General features: G+C 43.2%; 2 protein-coding genes across 4 annotated transcripts in view; one reads left to right on the top strand and one right to left on the bottom strand.

Annotated features, from left to right (window-relative positions):
- Positions 1-10,870, bottom strand: part of col4a4 (collagen, type IV, alpha 4) — a 52,090-nt gene extending 41,220 nt beyond the window's left edge. Inside the window, exons 1-4 of one of the 3 annotated variants that reach the window (XM_035386187.1) lie at positions 10,781-10,870; positions 8,031-8,205; positions 1,379-1,606; positions 911-953 (exon numbers count right to left, since the gene is read on the bottom strand). In XM_035386187.1, the coding sequence (XP_035242078.1) occupies positions 911-953; positions 1,379-1,425 (90 nt within the window). In that variant the 5' untranslated portion in view covers positions 1,426-1,606; positions 8,031-8,205; positions 10,781-10,870. Of the gene's footprint in view, positions 1-910; positions 954-1,378; positions 1,607-2,908; positions 3,053-3,425; positions 3,505-8,030; positions 8,206-10,780 lie in introns of those variants that run through there. The other 2 variants (XM_035386186.1, XM_035386188.1) reach the window with 2 other exon arrangements.
- col4a3 (collagen, type IV, alpha 3) overlaps positions 3,528-23,404 on the top strand; it is a 38,059-nt gene continuing 18,182 nt past the window's right edge. Inside the window, exons 1-16 of the mRNA XM_035386190.1 lie at positions 3,528-3,715; positions 15,194-15,250; positions 16,457-16,546; positions 17,657-17,701; positions 17,859-17,903; positions 19,067-19,129; positions 19,319-19,372; positions 19,608-19,634; positions 20,120-20,194; positions 20,565-20,627; positions 20,898-20,933; positions 21,253-21,297; positions 21,687-21,761; positions 22,009-22,053; positions 22,428-22,490; positions 23,046-23,090. Of these exons, the coding sequence (XP_035242081.1) occupies positions 3,623-3,715; positions 15,194-15,250; positions 16,457-16,546; positions 17,657-17,701; positions 17,859-17,903; positions 19,067-19,129; positions 19,319-19,372; positions 19,608-19,634; positions 20,120-20,194; positions 20,565-20,627; positions 20,898-20,933; positions 21,253-21,297; positions 21,687-21,761; positions 22,009-22,053; positions 22,428-22,490; positions 23,046-23,090 (921 nt within the window). The 5' untranslated portion in view covers positions 3,528-3,622. The remainder of the gene's footprint in view (positions 3,716-15,193; positions 15,251-16,456; positions 16,547-17,656; positions 17,702-17,858; positions 17,904-19,066; positions 19,130-19,318; positions 19,373-19,607; positions 19,635-20,119; positions 20,195-20,564; positions 20,628-20,897; positions 20,934-21,252; positions 21,298-21,686; positions 21,762-22,008; positions 22,054-22,427; positions 22,491-23,045; positions 23,091-23,404) is intronic.

Raw genomic sequence — 23,404 nt, 5'->3', positions numbered from 1 at the left:
TTATTTAGGTTGAGTGCAGCGGCCACATTCCGGTGCCATTGTGTAAACGCAGCCCCAGCCAGGCATGCAGACGAGGTGTGTTTATCTGATGCTCAGCAGCAGATTATCCACAACTCTCATTGCTTGGTTTTCATTTGCAAAAAAAGAATGTGCGTATCCACAGTTATCTCTAATCACATGAAATGTTCTGTATCCATCTCTGTCTGCATGGAAAAGCCCATTGCCTTCATCCAGGTGAACTGCACCCCTCAAAAATAAAGCCCCCTTCCTACCAAATGCACCCATCCAATACATTAATCCTATTTCCCAAACACATAATATTTTCTCTCATACTTCCACGCAACTCTTCAACAGGGAGGACTGGGAGTCCATAAGGATAAGGCAGTGAGGTGGTAAATTAAAAGGACCATGTCAACAATCTGGCACCTGGGAACTTTGATTGCATCTTATAGGAAAATCAGCAGAGAGAGACAAAGAGATGACAGGCAGAATGGCCAGCCAACTGACGGACCAATAAGTGGACAGAACAGATGACACAACAGACGAATGGACAGGCTGAGTCACATGATTCATCCTTCACAGGAAGAAGGACAGATAGATACTTCAATGGATTCACAGGCTGAAGCAAAGAACAAGCACAATATCTCCATATTCTCTCACAAGATTCTCCCTCAACCGCAACTGTTATGAGGGTCTGAACATGTGCCCATTGAGACCACAACGGTAAAATCATGGTAGAGGGAACTTTGTACCAAATATGCATCTATTACACCTCAGAACCCATGGAACAATCGCTCAGACACCTCTTCTGTGTGCTCCACACTTTTCCGTAGCCCAGGCATCAATATGATCTTTACATTTATTTTGATTGGATGGATTCATTTCTCTGACGTTAATCCCAGACACTCACCGCTTTCACACTGTTCCCAGAAAGATACACCATCACCATCCACCTGCAAATAGAATTGGGTTGAAGGTTGTGCTTTATGCCCAAAAAAAGGATGAACATGAACATCTCCTCCTGAAACCTGCTACTGTTATGTTATGCACTCTCTCAACATCACTCTCTGCCTTATGTCATTTGACAGTTAATCAGATGAGATGTTCTATTTACAATTATGTACATAAAATTATACCTGGAACTGGAGTTTATTTCTACTTTCTATCAGGGAAGTCCATAATGAAGAAATATCATAGCTAATCACACCCATCCCCCAGAAAAAACAAGTACACAGACAAATGGTCTTGACAGGATTGGTGCTATAATGCAGAACAGGACTAATGTGACTGAGAGAGGGTCTAGACACCATTAGTGTCACTGGGACAGAGTCAGACAGAATTTGATCATCGGTGGAATGATGTGTCAGCTTAAACTCACCAGAGATAAATTTCAGTCAAGGGGACCAAGCAGGAAAAGTGCTTCATTTCCGCAGTTCAGGGTTCGTCCTGTCAGCAGACAACCCCTTCAGGGCGAGGCCTGCTTGCAGAGGACACCTTGACCTCTGTGCTGCTTTCGTTCGCCCGGGCCACTAGCATCTACCTCCTCTAACCTCTGCGATGACCTCTGTGCTGTGCTGATGGCTAGGACAGCACTTCCCTGTGATGCCTGTACAACATAGAAATAAATGCCGTTTTACATATGACTGGGGTGTGCGGAAACACAGCCTCAACATTTCATTGATATAAGCAGTTAATATGACAATATAATATGCCTGATTGAGAACAGTCCTGTATTCTAAAATGTGTTGAATATATCAGTAAATATCCCATAAATTTCCTTTTTTTTTGGGTTGATGATTGGTTTAACAGATTGATTTTTTGATACAGCCTACTGATAGATTTATCCATTTGACTGAACCATAAAAATAACAAAAACATGTACAACCACCAAACATAAACAACTACGCTCAGAACAATAAATTGACCTTGGCCTTGCAAATAGAAAACAATAATATACATTCGAGAAATACAGACAGATGATAGGTTAATTTCTCTAAGCTATCGATATTTCACCCAGCAATATCTACGCGTCTGTATGTCACGGCATAGTACAATGAAACCTATTGCAGACATATTCACACAGGACTATTATTACACTATTATTATTATTATTATTATTATAACGCGATGTGTGATGACCTAATTAAAATAGCGTTCCTCCACTAAAAAAATACCAAATACACCACTGAAAGTAACCTGATTATTGCGTGACTGCTTTCAAAAGCATTCTGGTACATACGCTAACGTCAAAGCGGAGATACTGTAGCTCTATTTAAAGGGATCATATACTTTACGTCATGGTTAACTCTTTTCGGTAATTTCCCAATATTGTTCTTTGTGGAGGGCCCATTTCACACGCTTTGCATACGGGCCCAAAGGACACTAGCGCCGGCACTGCTCACCCATTATAGTGCAAAAACATTAAAATAAAACAAATAGGCTGAAAACAAGCAATAGTATGCGGACAAGCCCGTATTCAAAGTAATTATAGATAAAATTAAATGTCATGATACATGTACGCAGTATACACAGATGCAAAGCATTAGTTGTAATCCAACATTTTTCATGCTACGTTTAAGTTTTGAATTTTAACAAAATAGAATTCTGAGAGTTATGAGAATAAATGTTAATTCGTGTCATTTTAAACACCCCAATGCGTGTGACGCACAGTCAGCCTTCTGCCTATTACCTATTACCCATTCCATTTAAATGGCCCAAAGATTGATTAAACGCACATGCAGCAGTAAGAACCCAGAGATTAGAATTAACCGATGCACCGAATTAAAAGCGACTGGATGCCGTGCAAGTTCAAGTCTGACTCAGTGACAGCCCTTTCGGCTACACTTGCCGTTTATCCGGGTAAAATGTCCTATTTATCCCAGAAGATTAAGATGAAAGAAGAGCTCACCTCTAGAATCCTTGCTCCTCCAATAATGGCTTCATCCCCACGCTAGAAATTAAAGAACAAAGCGCCAAACCAACCAGCATTAAACTTACTATAACATACCGAATTCGAAACTTTTACAAGTGCCGACAATGCCGCGGTGCCTCAAGAGTTTACCGTAATTACCGTACGTGAGCACTATTTTCATTGGTAAAGCGATATACAGTAACTTGAAGTGGGTTCTTATATATTATATGAAAATAAACACGAACAATTTGTTTTTAATGTTAATAATCGCGGTTCCGCAGTTTAAAATCCATAACAGACATTCAATTAAATTAATTAGATTCCATAAATTCAAGGTTTCGTTTTCTGAGGATATATAGTAGGTACTACGGTAAACGCAGCAAACTCTTTAGCATAATGAACGCAACTTTTAATCTTATGTACGACGGTTTGAGCGGACTGGTTCCCTCAGTATAAACATTTTCAATGCCTGGATGTTCCTTAAGCTAATACTTTAATTTTATTCCATAAATACCCGTTTCAGGTGAAAACAGATGCTTGCTCTTAAGTACTATGGGAATTTCTTTCGGGCGTGAATGGGGACATAACACTGATCTCAAGAAAAGGGGCATCAACTGTCTTGATCGGGCTGTCAGAATATTACGCACAATTTTCAGTTCCTCGGTGACTTGGTGAACAGTAACGTAAATTGCGTGTGGAGGGCCCCCTGAAATGATCCGTGCAGTCCACTCACCGGTCGCATTTAGCGTTTTTCTGCTGGGGCTTTGGTGTTGTGGGATTCCAGCAACAGTGCGCTCGGAGAATGTGAGTATCAATATAATTTATTCAAATTCACGCGCACACACATAAACACGCATACAGGGAAGTTGCTTCATTTGCACAATTCATTAATAATAGTTCAGTGGATTCACTTAACAGTCAGGACAAGGGATGTGCGAGCGATAGACCATTGGGGTTAGATAGTTTTGAACTTTAAATGTAATTTATTGTGTCAATGTTTAATTTCACGTCGAGCGTAAGGTAGGCAACGCTGCAAATCCATTCCCCTTCAGTGATGGGTGATTGAGTTGCCTGTTTTTAACTAAATTGTTTTTTAATTTTCTACCTATTGATGTTTAGTCATAGACGCGTTTCTGACCTAAACAACAGAAACATAAAACGTAATGAACTCAAATGCACTAAGTTAAATATGAGTATTATATGCATAGAAAGGAAAGAAACGGTACCTGTGAGGTAATGCGTTATGTTATATAAGGAAATCTAGAATTGCGGGATGGATGGGTCACCTAGTGACAGGAATTTTTCACATAGGCTATATCACAAAAGCTACCTGGTGTTTTACTTATATATTTTATGGACAAATATGTTTTTTTGTACCTGTTCTGCCGTTTCTTGTTTTTGACTGTATTCATTTATTTATGACGTCGTACGGGTTGATTCAGAGGTGTGTTGATAGAAGATGCTTACTCCCCTTGTGACAAAAAATTGACGTCACTCAACATGGATCGTGCGCAATGTTTGCTTTTGCTGTGTAATGACATTCTGCGATGGCCACAACGAAACAGTGATCAACCCTCCCTTGTTCCTGATTCCTGCAGTTCTGCAGGAGTGTGGAATATTCTCCTGAGACCCGGCAAATCATTTTTGTCCCCTATAGTGTTAATCTCAAGAACCAGATATACTGCTATGCTGAAACCTGCACTACAAAGGAGGTTCAATAAAATAAATAATATTTCATGATCTTGTCATCAAAGACACGATTGTATTATCTCAAAAATTTTTAAATGCGTAAACTTTTTTTCTGCAAGAGACTCAGGAGGACATTATTTTGACTGGTTAATAGTGCCACGCCACGCCCACTTAATGGTGTGCAAATCTAGAAGGCTACAGATTCCAGACTCCTGTTTTCCTAGAGCACTGTCACACCCATGGCAGCTGTGTACTGTACACCCACTTTGCAGTGCGGCAGCAGTGATAACTCCCACTCCTCTTCTCTGTGACCGCACTGCGCACCCACTGCACAGAAGAACCACGACGAGACCACTTCAGACGACATCGGTTACTGCACATAGGCTTTAACACGCATGCATATTATTTTACTGCACATCCATTTTTTTCTATCGCACGTCTGCCTTGCACACACAGCCTACAGAACGCCCCCTTTACTACACACCTGATTCACTGCTCAACTGCCCTATGACACACCTGTTTTACCACACACCCACTCTACTATTTAATACCTTCAATGCATGACGAGTTTTGTATGCATCCAGTTTTCTGCAGTTGTTGGGGGTCGGGGTCTGATCGAAGTGTTTAGTTGATTCGGTCTTTTTTGAGACAGACAGGGTTAGGTGACAAGAAAAGGAAACTTGAATATTTGCAGCAGGCATGCTAAAAATATTTCATTCAGAATCAAGTGTAGCAAGGACAAAGCCTTTGGGGCTAATCATAAAAAAATAAACGAATAAAGTGGAGATTTGGCCATTCAGCTCATCCAAATCAGTTTAATGTACCACATTTACCACAAGGTCCCTCTTACAAAAAAAAAAAAGTATTTTTGGGAAACTGTCTGGTAAAAATATAGATATTAAACACAGATATTAATATTTTATTCAATATTGATTGAATAAAACACAAACCCATCCTCAACCCTTTTTTCTACTACACTCTTGTGGCTCTCACTCCTGAGGTTTGTCTGCCTCTTCATTACATTACATTACATTACAGGCATTTGGCAGACGCTCTTATCCAGAGCGACGTACAACAAAGTGTACGTCGGTCATTAGCGGTCTGGAATGGGGTTGGGGCTGGGGTTGCAGTTGCTGGTGTGAAAGGGTGCAGGTTGTCTGCTGTTCAGTAGTTGTTTTACGGGCAGATTATCTCCCTCAGACATCTGGGTCAGTCTTCTCCCGCTGGTGTAAACAGACTCATCCCCGAGAGGGAACTGTGTGTGCAACTGTTTTTGTGTGAGAGCGTGTGAGAGCGAGAAAGTGAAAGAGAAAATCTCTCCGTGCTGACAAAGGAGTTTTTTTAACCTGCCATGACTTGAAGGTCACTGAATGACCACCAGAATATACTTTTTATATGTATTAGAACTTTTGTTGATCACATTTATACTACTTGTTTTTACTGACTGTTCATGTGTAAAATTTTAAAGGTATCACTATACTTCTGCCATCTTTACAAATAATTTATTGCTGGTAAAGAATAGTGCATAGTGCGAGAGAGGAATCATTTGAGGTGCTACTACTGCTGTGATTTTCTGAAGTTCTTTTTTTATTACCGCAATTCAAGCAAACCCAGGAATAAGCGTAATAATTCACAAACCCAGGAATAAGCGTAATAATTCACAAACCCAGGAATAAGCGTAATAATTCACAGTTTGACTATCATTTCTCTAAGTTTGCTTTGAGCAAAGAGCTTCTTTATTGCCCATTTTGCATGGAATTGAAAAGGATTATGATTCAATTTGTATGCAATATAGTACTTAAACTTAAAATAACACTTAATCTTTGTTTTCAACGGACACAGTCTGAAGTTGCTTGCTGCTCTAGCCCAGCTTTGTGAGAGAATCAAAGAGGGATAAAAATAGAGAGAAAGTAAAATATTGTGTGTGTGTGTTTTGCATGAATGTTTGTGCGAGTGTCTATGTGATTGTGTGTATGGGTGGGGGAGGGGATACAAAGGGATACAAAGATTCTATGAGATGAAAGCTGACCTCGACTTTCACAGCGGAAACACAGCTTTAGAAAATACTCATGGAATTTGTTGAAGGAAATAAAACTAAAGCGAGAGAGAGAGAGAGAGAGAGAGAAAGAGAGAGAGAGAGGGACAGAGACAGCGACGGATCGACAGAGAGAGAGAGAGCAGTCCGGAGATAGCAGAGATGGTGATTGGCGTGATGGGAGCATAGTGCACAGCAAAATTACTGGGTAACTCTTGCAGTGTTAAATCAACTCTCACAGAGTCAAAACGAGACACCATTAGAGTTAAAAACACTCTATCAAAGTTTATGCATATTATTAGATTCCATTTACACATTTATTTTAGTTTATGTCTGATAGGTAGATGCTTTTAATCACGCAGGTGAGAGGGAAAACAGAAAAGAGAAAACAAAAAAAATAGAATTTAGTTCTGTTCAGGTGTTATTATTAGTGTAACACTGGTATTATTCTGTTATCCTATCCAGTGATGTAACGGTGGTGCATGTGGTGTATATACAGTGTAAATTGTGGAGTAACTGTTGCAGCTCCATGGGATATTTCTTAGAAGCCATTATATGACCATTCTAGCAGAAGCACTAGATCTGGTAATTAATCCTCAAAACGGGGTCTAGAAATATAACTAAATTAATACTAAATTCCCGAGTGCACTGGGAAATTTAGAATGTTCTAGCATTCAGCGGCAACAATGGAATGACTGCCCATAGACAAGGAGACTAGTTTGGCCTGTGGTGCAGCACTAGCTTAATACAACACCTACGTGTGCTCAGACACTCATACATGGGAGTTCTCTTTGGTTTTGTGATCTTAGTGATTTTTATTTCTAAATGTGTTTATGTAATAATAATAATAATTGATGATAATAACTTTTTTTTATCGTAATACACAATGAGTACAGACACAGATTCAGTCCCAGAATGATATGAGTAAGATATAATGTGAGGGAAGAGAGTTGCAAGCCCCCTCCCCTACCCCTTTCCCAAATATTTCAACTTATTGCCCTCTCATTGCACAGGGTAAGCCCCATTTCCCTCTTATCTCTCCCAAATCACCCGCTGCTCCCTGTGCCGCCTCCACCATGCTCCCGGACCTCCATTTTCACTACCAGACACCCACCCTCTCCGCCCTGTCACCCGTCCTTCTTACAGGGCTGTCCCCACATTCTCACCCTGGCGTCCCGCTCTCACCCTGTTGCCCTCCTGTTCTGCCCTGAGTTCTCCCCTGGTCTCCAGCAGACTGCAGGCTAGCAGAGCAGCGCGCTTTATTTCTGCCTGGTTTCACTGAGGGGCCCCGCGACTGAGTGCAGGCATGCACACCATCACAGCGCATCTCCACCCTGGGGCCAGGGTGGGCTTGGAGCGGGACAAAGCAAAAGGGGGGGGGGGGGTGTTCCAAACCTTGGAGGCAGGGCCCTGTTCCACAGGGGGTGAGAACAACCAGGACGTCTCGGACCCGCGTCCTTCCTCGAACTCCCAGTGCGAGCACCGTTAACGGGTTGTGGCTCATGGCGAGCAGGGGGGGTGAGTCCACAGCGGCCCGCGGGCCATGGGGAGCAGAGGAAGCAGCGCCGGCCTGAAACGGGAGGCGGGGGGGGGGGAGAGAAGCGCGGTCCGCAGTCAGTCTGAGCGAACGCGCCAGTGCGTTTGCGCTGGATTAGCGCGCAGCGGGAGGTGGGGGGGGAGGGTGCAGGTTCCCCCGGCTCCGCGCGGGGAGCGCTGAGCCTGCCAGACTCATGAGCCGACACGCTGGGGGTGTGCAGAGGGAACGTGTTGATCTGAATGTTTTCTATTCATCACCTCTTGGGTTCGGTTCAAGTATGCGACCATTGTGCAGAAACGCTCTGATACCATCCAAACTTCCTGCTCACCTTTCTACCCTGCGCCTAATTATTTTTTTCTCCGAAAAGCCGCTAGATTCATACGAGTGAGAGAGAGAGAGAGAGAGAGAGAGAGAGAGAGAGAGTATGAGAGAGAGAGAGAGAGAGAGAGAGCACTAGAGAGTACGAGAGAGAGAGAGAGAGAGAGGAAAAGAGGAAGGGCTAGGTAAGAGGGAGTGGGGGTTTGATGAGTGATGACTTTAGTTCAGGTGTAATTACTGCTTTAACACTGGTATTATCCTACCGTAATGTAACAGTGAAAACATTCCAATGTGAAATCATAAAACCACTTCCTGATTTTCCCTACCTAAACCATGAAGAAACACTCTAAATCATGGGTGAGGGAATAACTGCCCCAGCTGTGGCGAGGGGGTCTGAGCAACTGTATCTAAAATATCCCTACATCTCGCCTATTGTAGCCAATCAAATGCTGAATCTCAGTCATTCCTGGGTATCAACTCTGGCTTTGCCAATAGTGTTTCATTACTTTCAAGCCAATAAAGCTCTTTGAATGCAGTGATGTAATGCTGGTGTAAATAGTGAAAATGAAGTGGTACTATGGTAACTGGTGCAGCTCCGAAGTAAATGAGATGTTTCTTATCTCTCCTCTCAACAAAAAAAAAAAAAAAGCTGAAAAGCTGCTGTATTCACCCCGGAGTATCATTATCACAGGAAACCCCAGCACTCCCCTTTTAAAACAAACCGGCCAAATGAAAGAAAGAAAAACAGTCATGAATGCAAATTATCCTGTCTGGTCTCAGAATTCCCCCCCAGTGTGGGAGCAAGTCCCGCCCCTAAACATATGCAAATGACAGCCCTGCTGTACCGTCTGCGAGCGGGCTCTGTGGATATATGAAAATATAAATATACCCTGCGCCAGGTATGTACCTCCTGTCAGCGGAGGGGGAAAACAGGTGTTTAAATCTGAGACTTGAGGTGTAAGGTTGGTTTGTACTGTACGTTGTCCTGGATAAGCGCACCTATTCAGCAGACAGTAAGGAATACTGCTCTGAAATCATAACACAAGCACACAAAGAAGCTTCTGCACCTGACAGCGGCCTTCGCCGGACCAACTGCTTCCATTGTGTTACCATACACTGCCATTTAGCCAGAAACCCCACAGACAGACCTCTAAACTGGGTGTTTTTAACTGCTAATATTTCAGAGACATGACCGTGCTGGTTTCATGGTGTAATTTCAGGGTATGGTCACACTTTGTGTCAGTCAGAATAAATGCTAACTATGTATAATTTCATGGTAGATGGTTGTAGGTTGTATATGCATAGGAGTTCGGTGTATACGTTGTGTTAAAGTGAGATTGTGTGTGTGTGTGTGTGTGTGTGTGTGAGAGTGTGTGTGTGTGTAATTGAAGGCATGACTGTTCCTGTTCCAATAACGTAATTGCGTGTGTAAGAGTGTGATTTGGTATGTGTGGTGTGTTACAGAGTGCTGAGCGTGTGTGTGTGTGTGTGTGCATTTCAGTGGTGTGTAGGACAGGAGCTGTTGCAGGGTTTATCCTATGTCCCTGGATACAGGAAATCTTCATTGTTTTCTGTGCAACAGTAAAGAAGAGTAACCACTAAACATGCTGAGAATCTGAGACAATGTAGGCTTTTGTTGGCTTTTGCTGAGGTTTGTTTGTTCACATGGTGTTTGTCTGCTGTGGATGGCGTGCTCTGGGCGGAGAGGGCGCATGTTTAGTCTGCCCCGTAATGGCCATATCTCTCCAGCAGATTTCATTCATTCAGCTCGGCCTTTTTCAAGAAATAGACGTTGTTTGGGTGACAGCCTGGATCAGTGTGTCTCGAACAGTGTTCTTTGTGATATATCCAGGTGTTCTTTTTTATCATAGATTTTTGTTTAAATGCCCTACTCTGTTCTACTCTGAGGCCTGCTGTGGCATCCTCTGGTAGCTCAGGAAAGTACATTCTAGAGGCCCTCAACAGGCCTACCAACCAGAACTCCAGGACCCAAGTGGAGCAAACTGCAGGCACCCCATTGGTCCCCTGGTTGTGGACAATCAACTGAAGCCCTCACTATGTAATTGGCCAGCCAGGCTCTAGCATGTGGGGCTACTGGCCACAGTAGCATAGGCACAGTCAGGATTCAGGCCATGGGGTACATCACCCACTGCTTTAGCAGCTCCAGGAGATAGTGTTTGCTAATCAAATATTGTAACGCCATTAACAGTAGGTCACATTTACATGAGCAGTAGAAAATGAAACACAGCATAACCAGCATGCAGAGCAGTGAGGATGCAGGAGCACTCACGTGAGGCTCTGTTGCACTGCAGCGGTCTTCTGTCCTCACAGTGCAGCTGACCTCACGCTCGCTGTAAGAGCTGCTCACACTCTGCAGCACCGCCCAGACGCAGCGACGGCCGCGAGCTGTGAGACGGCGCGGGGCTGCGCTGCTTTGGCTCGAATGTTTCACAGTTCCTGAAAACATACTTACTGGATGGCATTTCAAAACACAGCCGCGTGCGGGCAGATCAAAGAGCCCCCCCCCCCACCCCGCCGCCCCCCGCCCCCCTCTGCCTGCGGGGTTCGCTCCCCTTCTGCTCATTCTCCCTCCTCCTGATAAGAACATCTGAGGGGCTCAGGCTGCACGTCTTGACCGTGACCGTGACCATAACCCTGACTGCAGCTCAGGTCACAGAGGAGCACATCGCTGCAGTATTTAAGGCCTCTTATGCTGCCCCCGGTGGACAAACATGGTATGAGGGATGAGGGTTACGGCTTTAGTGGGGCTCCTAGTGCCACGCCACCAGAGGTGAGAGGGTAGCGTAGCACAGGGCCGCCCAACCCTGTTCCTGGAGATCTACCATCCTGCTGGCTTACACTCCAACCCTAACAAAGCACACCTCATTCTACAGCTGGAGATCTCATTGAACTGCTAGTAGAATCAGGTGTGGCAAGGGTTGAAATGAAGACCTACAGGACGGTAGAACTGGAAGGTTGTAGGTTTGATTCCCTCCAGCAATGTATCTAACCAGATTTGCTTCATTAAAACACCCAGCTGTGCGAATGGGATATGTGCAAAAAATGTAATCTGTGACTCTGCATAGGAGTGTGATGAATGATGAAATGTGAAATGGGGGAGGGAGAGGAGACCAGGGGAGGATATGAGTGGATGGGGAAACTGGGTTCCATGAGTGAGGGGGGGCATTGAGGTTTAGCATGTGAGAGGAGAAGTGGGTAAGAGCAAGAGGTTATGAGAGATGAATGAAGGTGTGAGAGGATGTTAGGGTCAGGATGTTAGGGGATGAGAGCGCAAGGATATGAATGGATGACTAGGGTAAGGATATTAGCCTTCTGAAGAGTCGGTTTTTGGAATGTCAGTGTTCTAGAACTCCATTGCTTTCAGTTGCCAGTAGTGATTATCACATCTGCATTAGAATGTTCAGTTAAGAACATTCTAATCACATACTTGAGATCTTACATCTTAAAGGGTTAAAGGATGAGGCTTCGAGAAGGTGATAGAGTAAGAATGTTGGGGGATGAGAGGGTGATGACATGAAGGGTAACAGGGTGCAGACGTGATCTCTGTGGATGATGTTGGCGGACGTCTGGAGAGGCAGGAGCAGACCTGTCTGAGCATGCTCAGAGAGCAGGTGCCTGCATGCTGGCCGAAGGCCTGTTCTAGCTCATATGCTGCCTTTCCACTTGTTTTGGAATTGACTGCATTCACATTTGGCTTTGAAGTTATGGTATGGGCCTGAAAAGTGTTTTTTGTTTGCCAACACATTGGGAATATTATGAGTTTATCAGAAGATCTGCTTTTTGTGGGACACATTTTTGGACCCACTTTGACTGTTCTGCTGGAATCCAGCATTGCTCTTGGTGGGGAAAGGGTGTGGGCCACGATGAAGAAATGCATTATATAGCACCTTAAAGGAAGCACTTTACAGTAGTGTGATGGATGGTCCTGTAGCTTTAGCCACTGAGGCATTGCCACCCTCCCCCCCCCAAATGCACAGAGAACCATCATTCATTTGCTGAAAAGGGGGGCATTTGACTTTTTCATCAGGACAGGGGATGGCTGGAATGGCCAGATTGAGGATATGGCTAAATTACCAGGGAACCCCAAACTCTGTTTGTTGATAAGTGCCATAGGTTCACATTAATGACCCTAGGCAGTCAGGACCGTGGATTACACACCATCTGAAAGACAGAGCCTCTTACAGCACTGTGCCCTCATCTGCACTATGGCATTAAGAGTGCCAGCTAGTACACCCAAGATCCACATCCAAGATCCACACCCAAGATCCAGCAGATGTCTGCGTTTTCTGTCTGCTGTGTTTCCTGTCATCCTAGTAGGAATCAAATCAATAAATACATATGTATTCATATATTATACACACGCACACACACACGCGATGTGTCTGTAGCATGATTCCACACTGTGCCATAATAGTTCTGATTAGGATGTTCTACGCTATTAATGTAAGTATTGCTCTCCTGCTACCTCTGGTAAATGGACTGCATTTATGTAGCGCTTTACAATTGATGCCTCTCATTCACCAGAGCAGTTAGGGGTTAGGTGTCTTGCTCAGGGACACTTTGACACGCTCATGGTGGGGATCGAACCGGCAACCCTCCGACTGCCAGACAACCGCTCTTACCTCCTGAGCTATGTCTCTCTCTCTTCTTTTTCTTCTTCTTATTCTCTAGTTTCCTTTCTTTTTCCCCTTTCTATACCTCTTTCTCCCTCTCTCTCTCCCTCTTCCTCTCTCAGATTCCGTCTCCCCAGCATGTCCCAGGTGTCTGCAGGTCTGTATCTGATGGTGCTTATCTAAGTATCTCAGAATCTGGGGCTCCTGAGCATACAGATTATATCACTCTCTCTCCCTCATTCTCTGTCCCCCTCTCTATTCCTCTCCCTCTCTTGCTCTCCCTCTGACGCACACACACACACACACACACAGATACACATCCGTAAATATGCACACACCCCTGTAGTAGCTGGTGAACCACTGTGCATTATATGCAAAAGCGTAATCTATATGGATACATGCACACACATGCTCATGCTTTCTCTCTGTCTCGCTCTCTCTCACTCACACACGCACACACACACACACACACACAGCTTGAAACCTGGCAAGCACTAAGGGAAAAGTTCCTTTTTATGTCTTATGTATTCTTAAAATAATTGCATATGAAGGAAGTTGTTGTTCAGATGTATTCTTATTTGTGTTATAGTCCAGCACCTTACCTGATGTTCCAGCTTAGCTTTTCCCAAGGGAATGCTCTGCGCTTTAGCACTCTTCTCCCATGCGCTCCTCACCCGTCATCTCCTGAACACATTCATCTCTTCCGATGAGATTTACTGACATATTACACCTGCAAACATCTATTTGTTTTCTGCACCTGCAAGGACTAACCCCTGGCTTAAAGACTTTTGTAAATAGCTGTGCCTTTGCCCTTTGTGTTAGTCTCTATGTGTGTCCACATTCATGCATGTGTGTGTTGATGTGCATTTGTATGTGTTTGAGAGACAGAGAGTGAAAGAGTGTATATGAATGTCTGCATGTGTGCATGCATGTGTGTGAGACTGTGTGTATGAGTGTGTTGCTGTGCATGTGTGTGTTTGAAAGACTGATGGAGAAAGAGTGTATATGTGTGTCTGCATGTGTGTGAGACAGAGTGTGTGTGTGTGTGTGTGAGTGTGTTGCTGTGCATGAGTGTGTGTGAGAGACTGGTGAAGCAGAGTGTATATGTGTGAGCTCAGTGTAGATAGGAGCTCTCTCTCTGTGGCTTTCCCCATCCTCTGTGTGTCAGTGTTGCATGCCTGCAGAAACCCAAACAACCTGCAGGACACGATGTCTATCACAGAGGGACCCGGCGATAATTCCGTCTCCCCGCCGCGCAGACGAGCCCATTCATTAGAGCCGTGCGGCCTCCTGTAAACAAAGAGAGATTCTGTTACATGGAGACCGGGATGAATCACAGCAGCACGTCCTGAGCCTGATATAAGATTATTCGCATTCTTGTCTGACCTAGTTTTGAAAAGGCGACCCGTGATAGGTGGGCTTGGACCCCACTCATTCAGGGCTATCTGGAGCGTTGTCTGAAGAAGCCGTTGATTTGACTCGGGGGGGAAAGGCTCTGAAACATGCTTGGCGTATCTGCTGTATCAAGACACGTCATCAGGTTTTCTCGAGTGGAACGTTTATTCTTTGGGGTCAGGCAGGAACCTGATCTCGCTGTGGCACTGTTTAAGGTTCTGCCTCTGTTGCCAGGGTGTACTTCCAGTTACTTTACTGTCATTGTCCTGATGCAGTGACTCTGCTTGTGATGGGCTGTGCGTGTATATGTAAACGCAGTGTATGTGCGCTTGTCCCCTCCATCCAGCACTTATTGTGCCTTGTATCATTGTCTTGATGTTGTAGCTTGTAATGCCTCCTAGTTTGACTTTGCATAGGTTAGGTCAGAGTCATGTTCACTGTGTGAACTGCACTTAATGTGTTCATGGCTATGAATGACTGTACAAAATGTGTATTGTACCTTATCAGACCTGTGTTTTGTAGTTGTTCCAATGACCGTTGGTATGCACTTATTGTTTGTCGCTTTGGATAAAAGCATCTGCCAAATAAGTGTAATGAAATTAATGAATGAAATGTGTGGTTTTAAGTGTGTGTTTTTATGCATGTACAGTGATGATTGTGTTCTTTTTTCTCAGGAGTGTATCTGTAACAGGGCATCCAGGTGTCATTGTGATGGAGTGAAAGGCAACAAGGTAAGCAGAACATCTGACCCCTGGATCTTCTCCGAATCCTGTGAGCCCTGTCTGAGTCCCGCCCCTCCCCTCCTGCCACAAGGGTCCCCACCCCTCGTCTAAAACCTATACATGGTGTGACTGGGTTCACTCTTATCTGTTTAATGAATGTTTGCAAAGAATTATAGTATTACTGTGAAACTAGGGTTTTAAGTAGAAAATGTGTACCTGGGAGAGCACACAGTGTCTGTCTGTGTCAGAGGTGGTGTACCTGCACACTGGCTCTGGATGACATATTCATACACCAGCATTGCTTTTTAGAGATGTGTGAGAGACAAGAATATGAAAAGTAAAAGGAATGTTAGAGTATGTAAAACGGAATGTTAATGTGTGTGTGCATGTTTGTGTGTGTGTGTGTGTGCGTGGGGAGGGGGGGGGGGGGGGGGGGGGGTTGGTTGGTGTTTGTGTGTTTAAGACAAGGCAACTGCCGTTTCTCCTTTGACTTCTGTATTTTTATATTCAAGCCATTTACGTGCAGTGTCTGCCCCCCAGTGGCTAACTATGGTATTTCAGTTCCTCAATGGCCACTTCCTGCATTGTAAAATGCTGTTACTTCATAAATGGAGTAACCACTTGCATTGTGTTAATATTCAAGAAACCTTTTGAAATATGTTCTGGGGATGAAAAATTATGTAATTTTAGTCATTTTAACAATTTTCAGAACGCGAAGTCCTCTCTTTTGAATATTTTAGTCACTTTCTAAAGAACCAGAAAGGCTTGTATAACCTGTATCATAACAAAGTGAACAATGATAGGTATCAACCCCTAAACCTAATATTTTATAACAAATCTGACACAAAACCCAAATCTTTTCATGTTGATGCCTGCTGTATGGGCATCTTAAAAATTGAATTGCCTTTAAAGTTTCATATTCTGGCCAAATATCACAATATCAACCAACAATAGCGCTGTATGAATATATATTGAAGACTTAATGAAGACTTTTCATAATGTAACATCAGCACACTGTACAATTTTTATATCCACACAGGATGATGAGGACTACACCTTTGTCATCACAAAACATTATGCATATTCCAAAATACAATATGAACATTAACTAGAAAAAATAAATTCAACAATTTACAGCGATAGAAAATATTTAATTTGAAAGTTCTCTCTTACTCAAATCCTGAGGGTAGTCCTGACCTTGCCTGTCACTTGCAGGGAGAGATGGGATACCCAGGGTTTGATGGTCCTCCAGGAGAATCTGGTTTCCCAGGGATTGAAGGTCGTCCTGGACCAGTAGGCCCAAAGGTGGTAAAATCCCTTCATGCCAAACAGACACACACGCACGCACGCACACACACACACACACTTAAATACAAAATTATTGGGACAATCTTTGTTGTACTGGCTTGGTACAAATTCAGATTCAACTCTAGACCTTTTGTTAGCTTTCTTGTGATGAACTAATGATGCAAAGACACATAGCAGGTCAAGGAACAGCTGAGCACTGTCCCATTACTTTTGCTCCCTAAATTGCAGGTGGGCTATGTAAAAAAAAGGCCACTAGTAATTCTAGTAATTCCACTTACTAGTAACCTGCGTTTATTTGATATCAAGCTATTTGTCAAATATTGAAAAGCACGAAACACAAACAGATAGCTTTTGGTCACTGTTGACAAAAGCATGTAGCCAGTGGTCAGTTTATCCTTCCTCTAATAGTAGCCTGACCTAATAGTTATATTCAAATCAATAAGTTTATCTAGAACCTCTATTTGTGGGAAAGTTAGTGGATAAAAAAATTAATAAATGTATTTATCAACATAATTTTAAGAAATCGAAATAGTATAATATAATATACTATTTTACATTAAAACTGTTTTTTAATAGGTATTTTAATTATGGAAATCCTACAATCCATTGAACAATGGACAGTGTATTTTTATAGTTGAGACTCCTTGCAGTAAAGCAACCACACCAGGACTGAACAGACCCCAACTGGTTTTGAAGAGCGCCAACATTTATTTCAGCCAGAATGGTTTGCTGTATAAGATTAAAGTACTGGATCACATACTGGCACAATCAAATTTTACACGGCTATTCGTAAAATTCATATTTTCCACACTGTCTCAGTTTTGTCTAAACCATTCTATCATTCTGGCCAGCAGTCTACTGCCTATATTAGCCACACTGTAGCTCACACGGAGGGGAGTAGATGTCCAGTCCTGGAGGGCTGCCACATTTGCAGGTGTTTAGGGTTTCCTTTCAATTAACAGTTAATTTAGGCCTTGGAAATGAAAGCAAGCGAGTACTGAAACGGAGCATACACACCGGTCCTACAGGCTGTGCGCTCCTGCCCATGACCGCTGGCTGGCCTTGCTCTGAGGATGTGTGTTTGAGCGGTGTGTGTTCTTTCCACAGGGAGACATTGGCTTTCCTGGACCTCCAGGACCTAAAGGCTCACAGGTGACTTCCTGATTACTGTTAATGAGTACTTTGTGTGTAGACATTGATTTGTGTGTAGACCTGTAGGTGTGTGTTGTATTAATGGATTATGGAGGTGTGTATATGTGTGTGTGTGTGTTCAGTGCACTGCATAATTTCTCTCTGGTGATTTTAACAGGGGCGTGATGGGAGTCCAGGATTCTTTGGAGCACCAGGGCTGCCAGTGAGTTTCTTTAACTGCTCTTTCTCTCTGCATATTATCCAGTCAGTTCAGGATTCTGTATCAATGTGGTTCCCTTTTCACAAGAGCAGATAGATCCCTGTGCTCTGGACATCAAGCTTGTGCTGTGTTATTACACTGCTGTGATCTTGAGTCCTCTGCCTGCAGTACACTGCTGGTTTCTCTCCTGCCTGCTGTAGGATGAAAATGCATTTCGTAATGCACATGTTACTTTCGTTCATTGTTGTAGAAATTTGTGCCAAAAATAGCTTGAATCATTTTCAGCTTTGAATCAAACAGTTTAGCGGTTCTGTTGGGCTCAGCAGAACTGATCTTCTGATTTGGGATTGTAGTACAATTCCCATCACGTGTTTAGCCAGAATAAATCCCAAAGAATTAAAGACAAGTTACGAAGAGCTTGAATGCTGATGTACATGTACTTATCGTATTAGTTCTTTCCAGTTACTTCAGGAATAATATTTATAACTTTAAGACGTGCCATCTTCTGTAAATTGAAATTAATCACATCTTGAATGGCATATTTCCCCATATTTAGAGTTCTGTGCATTTTTGAGTTATGTGCCAGTAGGCTTGTCTGAAGAAAAACTGCTAGTTAGCTCTGGAATTTCAAACCTTGACAATAAATTTTCCAAATAAATAGGTGAACAGTTGTTGTCTTGACTGATGTGTTTCCTGAATGTACTTGACCTTGATGCCAGCGGTTCCACTTAGCTTCAGCTGGTCACCTGCTGCCAGCTGTTGTCACAAACCCAGCTCTAGCTGATTACCAGCTTCCTACTCTAGTTGGTTACCAGCTACCAACTAACAGCTAACAGCTTATCCAGCTGCCAGCTGTTTCACAAACCTAGCTCTAGCTAGCCACCAGCTACCAATTACCAGCTATCTCGTTTCACATACCTTGCTCTAGCTGGTAATACTGATTACTAACTACCAGCACAAGCTGTTTTTTCCAGCAGGGTGATAAAGCAGGGCTTTACACATATTACCTTCTGGGTGTGTTTATATTAGCGTCTGTAAATAAAGCTGAAATAAAATTTTTCATCATGAAATTTTTTCCTTTATTTTGGCCGGTATTTATCGTATTAGCACTAAAAGCTCACTCACCTGCTCTTCTCTCTTCCCCTGTGTGTGAATACTATTTTTAGGGCTCCCCTGGAAATGCAGGACCTATGGGGCTCCCTGGAATCCCAGGATGCAACGGGACAAAAGTATATCTATATTGGCTGTTATTTCTAATGCATGCATCACACACACACACATACACACATGTACATTCACACACTAACATTCATGTACTCACATGTACTTACACCTCACACAAGCACTTGCAATTCTATTATTAAAAAAACCACTTCAATGCAAGCATTGTCATATAACACCTCTTTCCATATCTCTAGGGTGACAGCGGATCTCCTGGGTTCCCTGGAGTGCCTGGACCAGTTGGACTGCCAGTAAGTAATACTTACAATATGTGGTTTCTTCTGTAAATAAGTTATTTCACCATGTTATTTAGCTGTAATTCTTCATCAGTTACAGCTGGTCATGTGATTGTGAAAGATCCTACATCATGTGAAAGTGTCTGAGAGACCTGTCCTGATGTGACTGTTTGTGTGAGGTCCTTCATCATTTGACTATGTGAGAGGTTCCACATAAAATGCCCAGACCAATACTTGATTTCTTTTTCAGGGTTTAAATGGAGAAACTGGACCCAAGGTATAGTTTGGCCTCTGTTTCCTACCAGACATTCTTCATCATTGTCTTGTGTTTGATTGCAACCCAGGATGTGCTTCTTTGTTTGTGTGTCATGTCTGGTCATGTGTATGAACTTGTGTATGGATGTGCATGTCAGGGAATTCACCTTCATGGTGAAGTACATAAAGAACAATTACAGCCATTGTACTTGTGCCAAGGAGTGTCCTTCCCTTTAAAGAAGAGAGAAACAAAATAAAATGGTTTCGTAGAGTATCTAAAATTGGTTGAGGTTTTAAAAAAAATATATATGTATGGTTAATTTAAAAAAAAAAAGCAAAAATAAATATAAACATTTGAAAGCACTCCCACTACATTGTTTACGTAAGTGCATTTGTGTCTGTATGCATGTGTGTGTATATGTGTGTGTGTCTGTATGCATGTGTGTGTATATGTGTGTGTGTGTGTGTGATGTCTTTACTGTTATGGACTTCTGGATTGTTCCGTAGGGGGACACCAGCTATATGCCACATTATGTGGATGTGAAAGGAGAACGTGGTCCACCAGGGCCGAATGGTGTGAAGGTTTGTAAATCTGTCTGTATGTACCCCCATGCCACTATACCCCTCACTGAACTTCTGTGTCCTCCAAAATGATTCATTCCCTTTATAAAGATCAGCAAATAAGGCTGTATGAAATTAACCAATACTGGTAATGAGCTCTTTTGTATGCTCAATCCTTTTACACTAATACAGTTGCTGAGAGAAAAATATTTAGTTTAACAAGTAATATTTTACTTTTACAAAAAAATATGTGTCAAAATTATTCACACCTCTTTCCAGCGCATTGTAAACCCTCCCTTTGCAAGGATAACACCACAAGTCATCTTCTGTAGCTGCGTACTTACACATACACAGAAAGCCACTTCATGTCTGACTGAACCATCTCATTCAGGGCCCCCACGGGACACCAGGCCTGCATGGCCCTCCGGGGCCCATGGGACCCCATGGTAATCCGGTGAGTGGATCGCTTGGCCTTTTTTTTTTACATGTGAAGCACCTCATGGACCTCAGACCATGGCTTGTCTGTTTGTCTTTCACTCTCTCACTCACTCACTCACTCACTCACTCACTGTTTTACTCACTGACTCACTCTCTCACTCATGTTTACCAGGCTGAAAATTCTGCACAAGGGGGAACTCTTAGCACTCAAGTACCTGAATGGTGCATCGCATCAATGACGCTGTGTGTCCTTGTTTCGCCTTTGACTGTCCTCTCTTCCCCTTAGGGGTTCCCAGGGTTACGCGGTGTGCCAGGTGAGAAGGTAAGTGTCAGCTCGCCGCTTCCTGTCTCTTTACCTAAAAGGTATTGAAATCCACATTAACAAAAAAAGGAACCTGTGCTTTCTCTGTCTAAGCTCAAAGACCCTGGAACAGCCTCCAGTGGACATTAGAGAAAATGATTCATGTTTAAAACCATTCAATAAAAGGTTATGAAACCCTGATTGCGCAAAAAGAGCTTAAAATGCCAATTCATTCATATGGTCTGGAAATATCATAACATTTTATATCGACTGGCAATCTAGTGCACATGTATGTGTTTATGTGTGTGAAGCTGTGCCTGACCTTTTCTCTGCCATGTAGGGTAGAGAGGGGTTGAGGAGTGTCCCAGCGCCACGAGGTCTGAAGGTAAGCGTTTGCTCATACTCACCTCCTGCCCCATTCACCTGCAGCTCACCTGCTGGACTGTCTGTCACCTTCTGTAACTGAACGTATTGCAAAGCAAGGGAGTAGCCATCAGCTGTAAAAAATAACACAGTAAAAATAACTCTTGGCCCTGGTTGGGATGCGGTTGGCCCTGACGTTATTCCAGCACTGGGTCAACGGTCCTTCAGGAAATTTGCCTTGTTTCACAGTGGGAGGAGAAGTTAGGAGCTGATTGCTCCTCCCGTTAGTGAGACCCTCATTAAGGACTGGGATTGTCACATGACTTAGTGCCACTGATATGTCAAATGTGTTTATTAAAATACAGCTCAGCCCTCGCACAGAAAAGGGTGAACTGTGGAATTTACTTTTAGGGAAACAGAGGCGATCGTGGACTACCTGGTGAAAAAGGAGTAAAGTTATATCTGCTTGGACAAAATGAACTGAAGGTAAAATACACACGTGCACGTGCACACACACACACATACACACAGTATACATGCACAGGCATATAGTATCCATATAAACACCCACATGCAGAAGCCTACATGCACACACATACTTGCACATGCGCCTGGACACATACTCACAGACCAAACTTACGCCAGTGCTCATATGCATAGAGGTGAACACAGTAAAATACCAGTGAGCAGAAGTACAAGCATGAATAATGAGGTGTTTTGTGTTGGATTGCAGGGGATGCCAGGTGACCCAGGAGAGAAGGGCTGTGCTGGGATACCTGTAAGTATGCTCCTGTACCTGAGCTGAGCTGGCTGCCCCTGTAAGCTTAGGGCTGTAACTAGGTAGCTGTTTCGTCGGTGACTTAGTTAATGCACTCGTCTTATCTACTGCTTGTTTTTTTGCGTAGACTGCGTTGTTGCTGTTCTCGTTTGTGTTAGTATTAATCAGGTTCTCCTTCAGGGTCCTCAGGGTTAAACTATGCGGTTGTTCCCGGCACTTGGAACGGTACTTCTCTCTAGGGTTTTTGACACACTCGTTCCTGGTTATGGTTATACACTTTGTTGTACGTTGCTCTGGATAAGAGCGTCTGCCAAATGCCTGTAATGTAATGTAATGTAATGTAATGTTACTCTATGGCCTGACTGTGTCTGCAGGGTCGTCCTGGAAGACACACGCGTGACCCGGAGAAAGGCGACCAAGGAGAGCCTGGCCCTGAGGTGAGATAATTCTCTTTATGTCTGTGTAGCATTGATCTTATGACTGAAACCCATGAGCCAACTCACTGCTGTGGGCATAGACTCTCACACGTTCCCAAAGATCTGGACTTCAGCAAGTATTGTACATTACACTAAACAATGTAGATCTCTCCAGCAGTAAAGCCACTGAACCAGCCTTTACTAGGAATGGGCGTAATCACCATAAGCAGACAGACATGCAAATTATGGGACCGCTGTTTAAGTTATGGTTGGGTTAACAGCCATCTGGGAGACACAGAATGGTGTTCATGTACCAAAAAATGAGGTTTCAGAGCCAAAAAGAAAGAAAAAACTCAGCAAAACCTCATGACCTCCTCAGTCCTGAGTACAGCCCAAATGAGTCTGCGAGCTGCAAAATGGCGCCAGCCTCGCCTTCTTTTCCTTTATTTGTTTTTGTAGTGCTTTTATTTTGTATGTGTGGTCAGTTGAAGTCGGCTCAATAGATTTATCAGCTCATTTTTGCAGTGATCTGTGTCTGCTTGCTAGAAACTCTTTTAAAATCATAACTTTTTTTAGGGAAAACCTGGGAAGACTGGTAATCCAGGGTACCTTGGCATTAAGGTAAAATTAAGTGTTTATTAAATGTCAGTCACATGTGAACATACATACAACATACTTACCATAACTTACACCCTGTGTCACTGAGCTGTCTTTTCGTGATGAGGAGTGTATATAATGGCAATTCTGTGCATGATTTTTGTTGATGTCTCTCCAGAAAATACCAAAAGCTTACGCTTTTTTGCTAAATGGGACCTTGGCAGGTGGAGGCTATGAATGAGTTAAAAGAGTCAAAAGGCCGACCGCCACATTAATCAGCATTACTGTGACTCGCATTCAGTCTCTGCGATCAAGGTCATTGGTTCATTTTAATTATG

The sequence above is a fragment of the Anguilla anguilla genome, chromosome 12 (genome assembly GCF_013347855.1).
Source record: "Anguilla anguilla isolate fAngAng1 chromosome 12, fAngAng1.pri, whole genome shotgun sequence".
NCBI lineage: Eukaryota > Metazoa > Chordata > Actinopteri > Anguilliformes > Anguillidae > Anguilla > Anguilla anguilla.
Note: the sequence above shows the minus strand (reverse complement) of the source record. Positions and strands in the feature narration are given on the sequence as shown.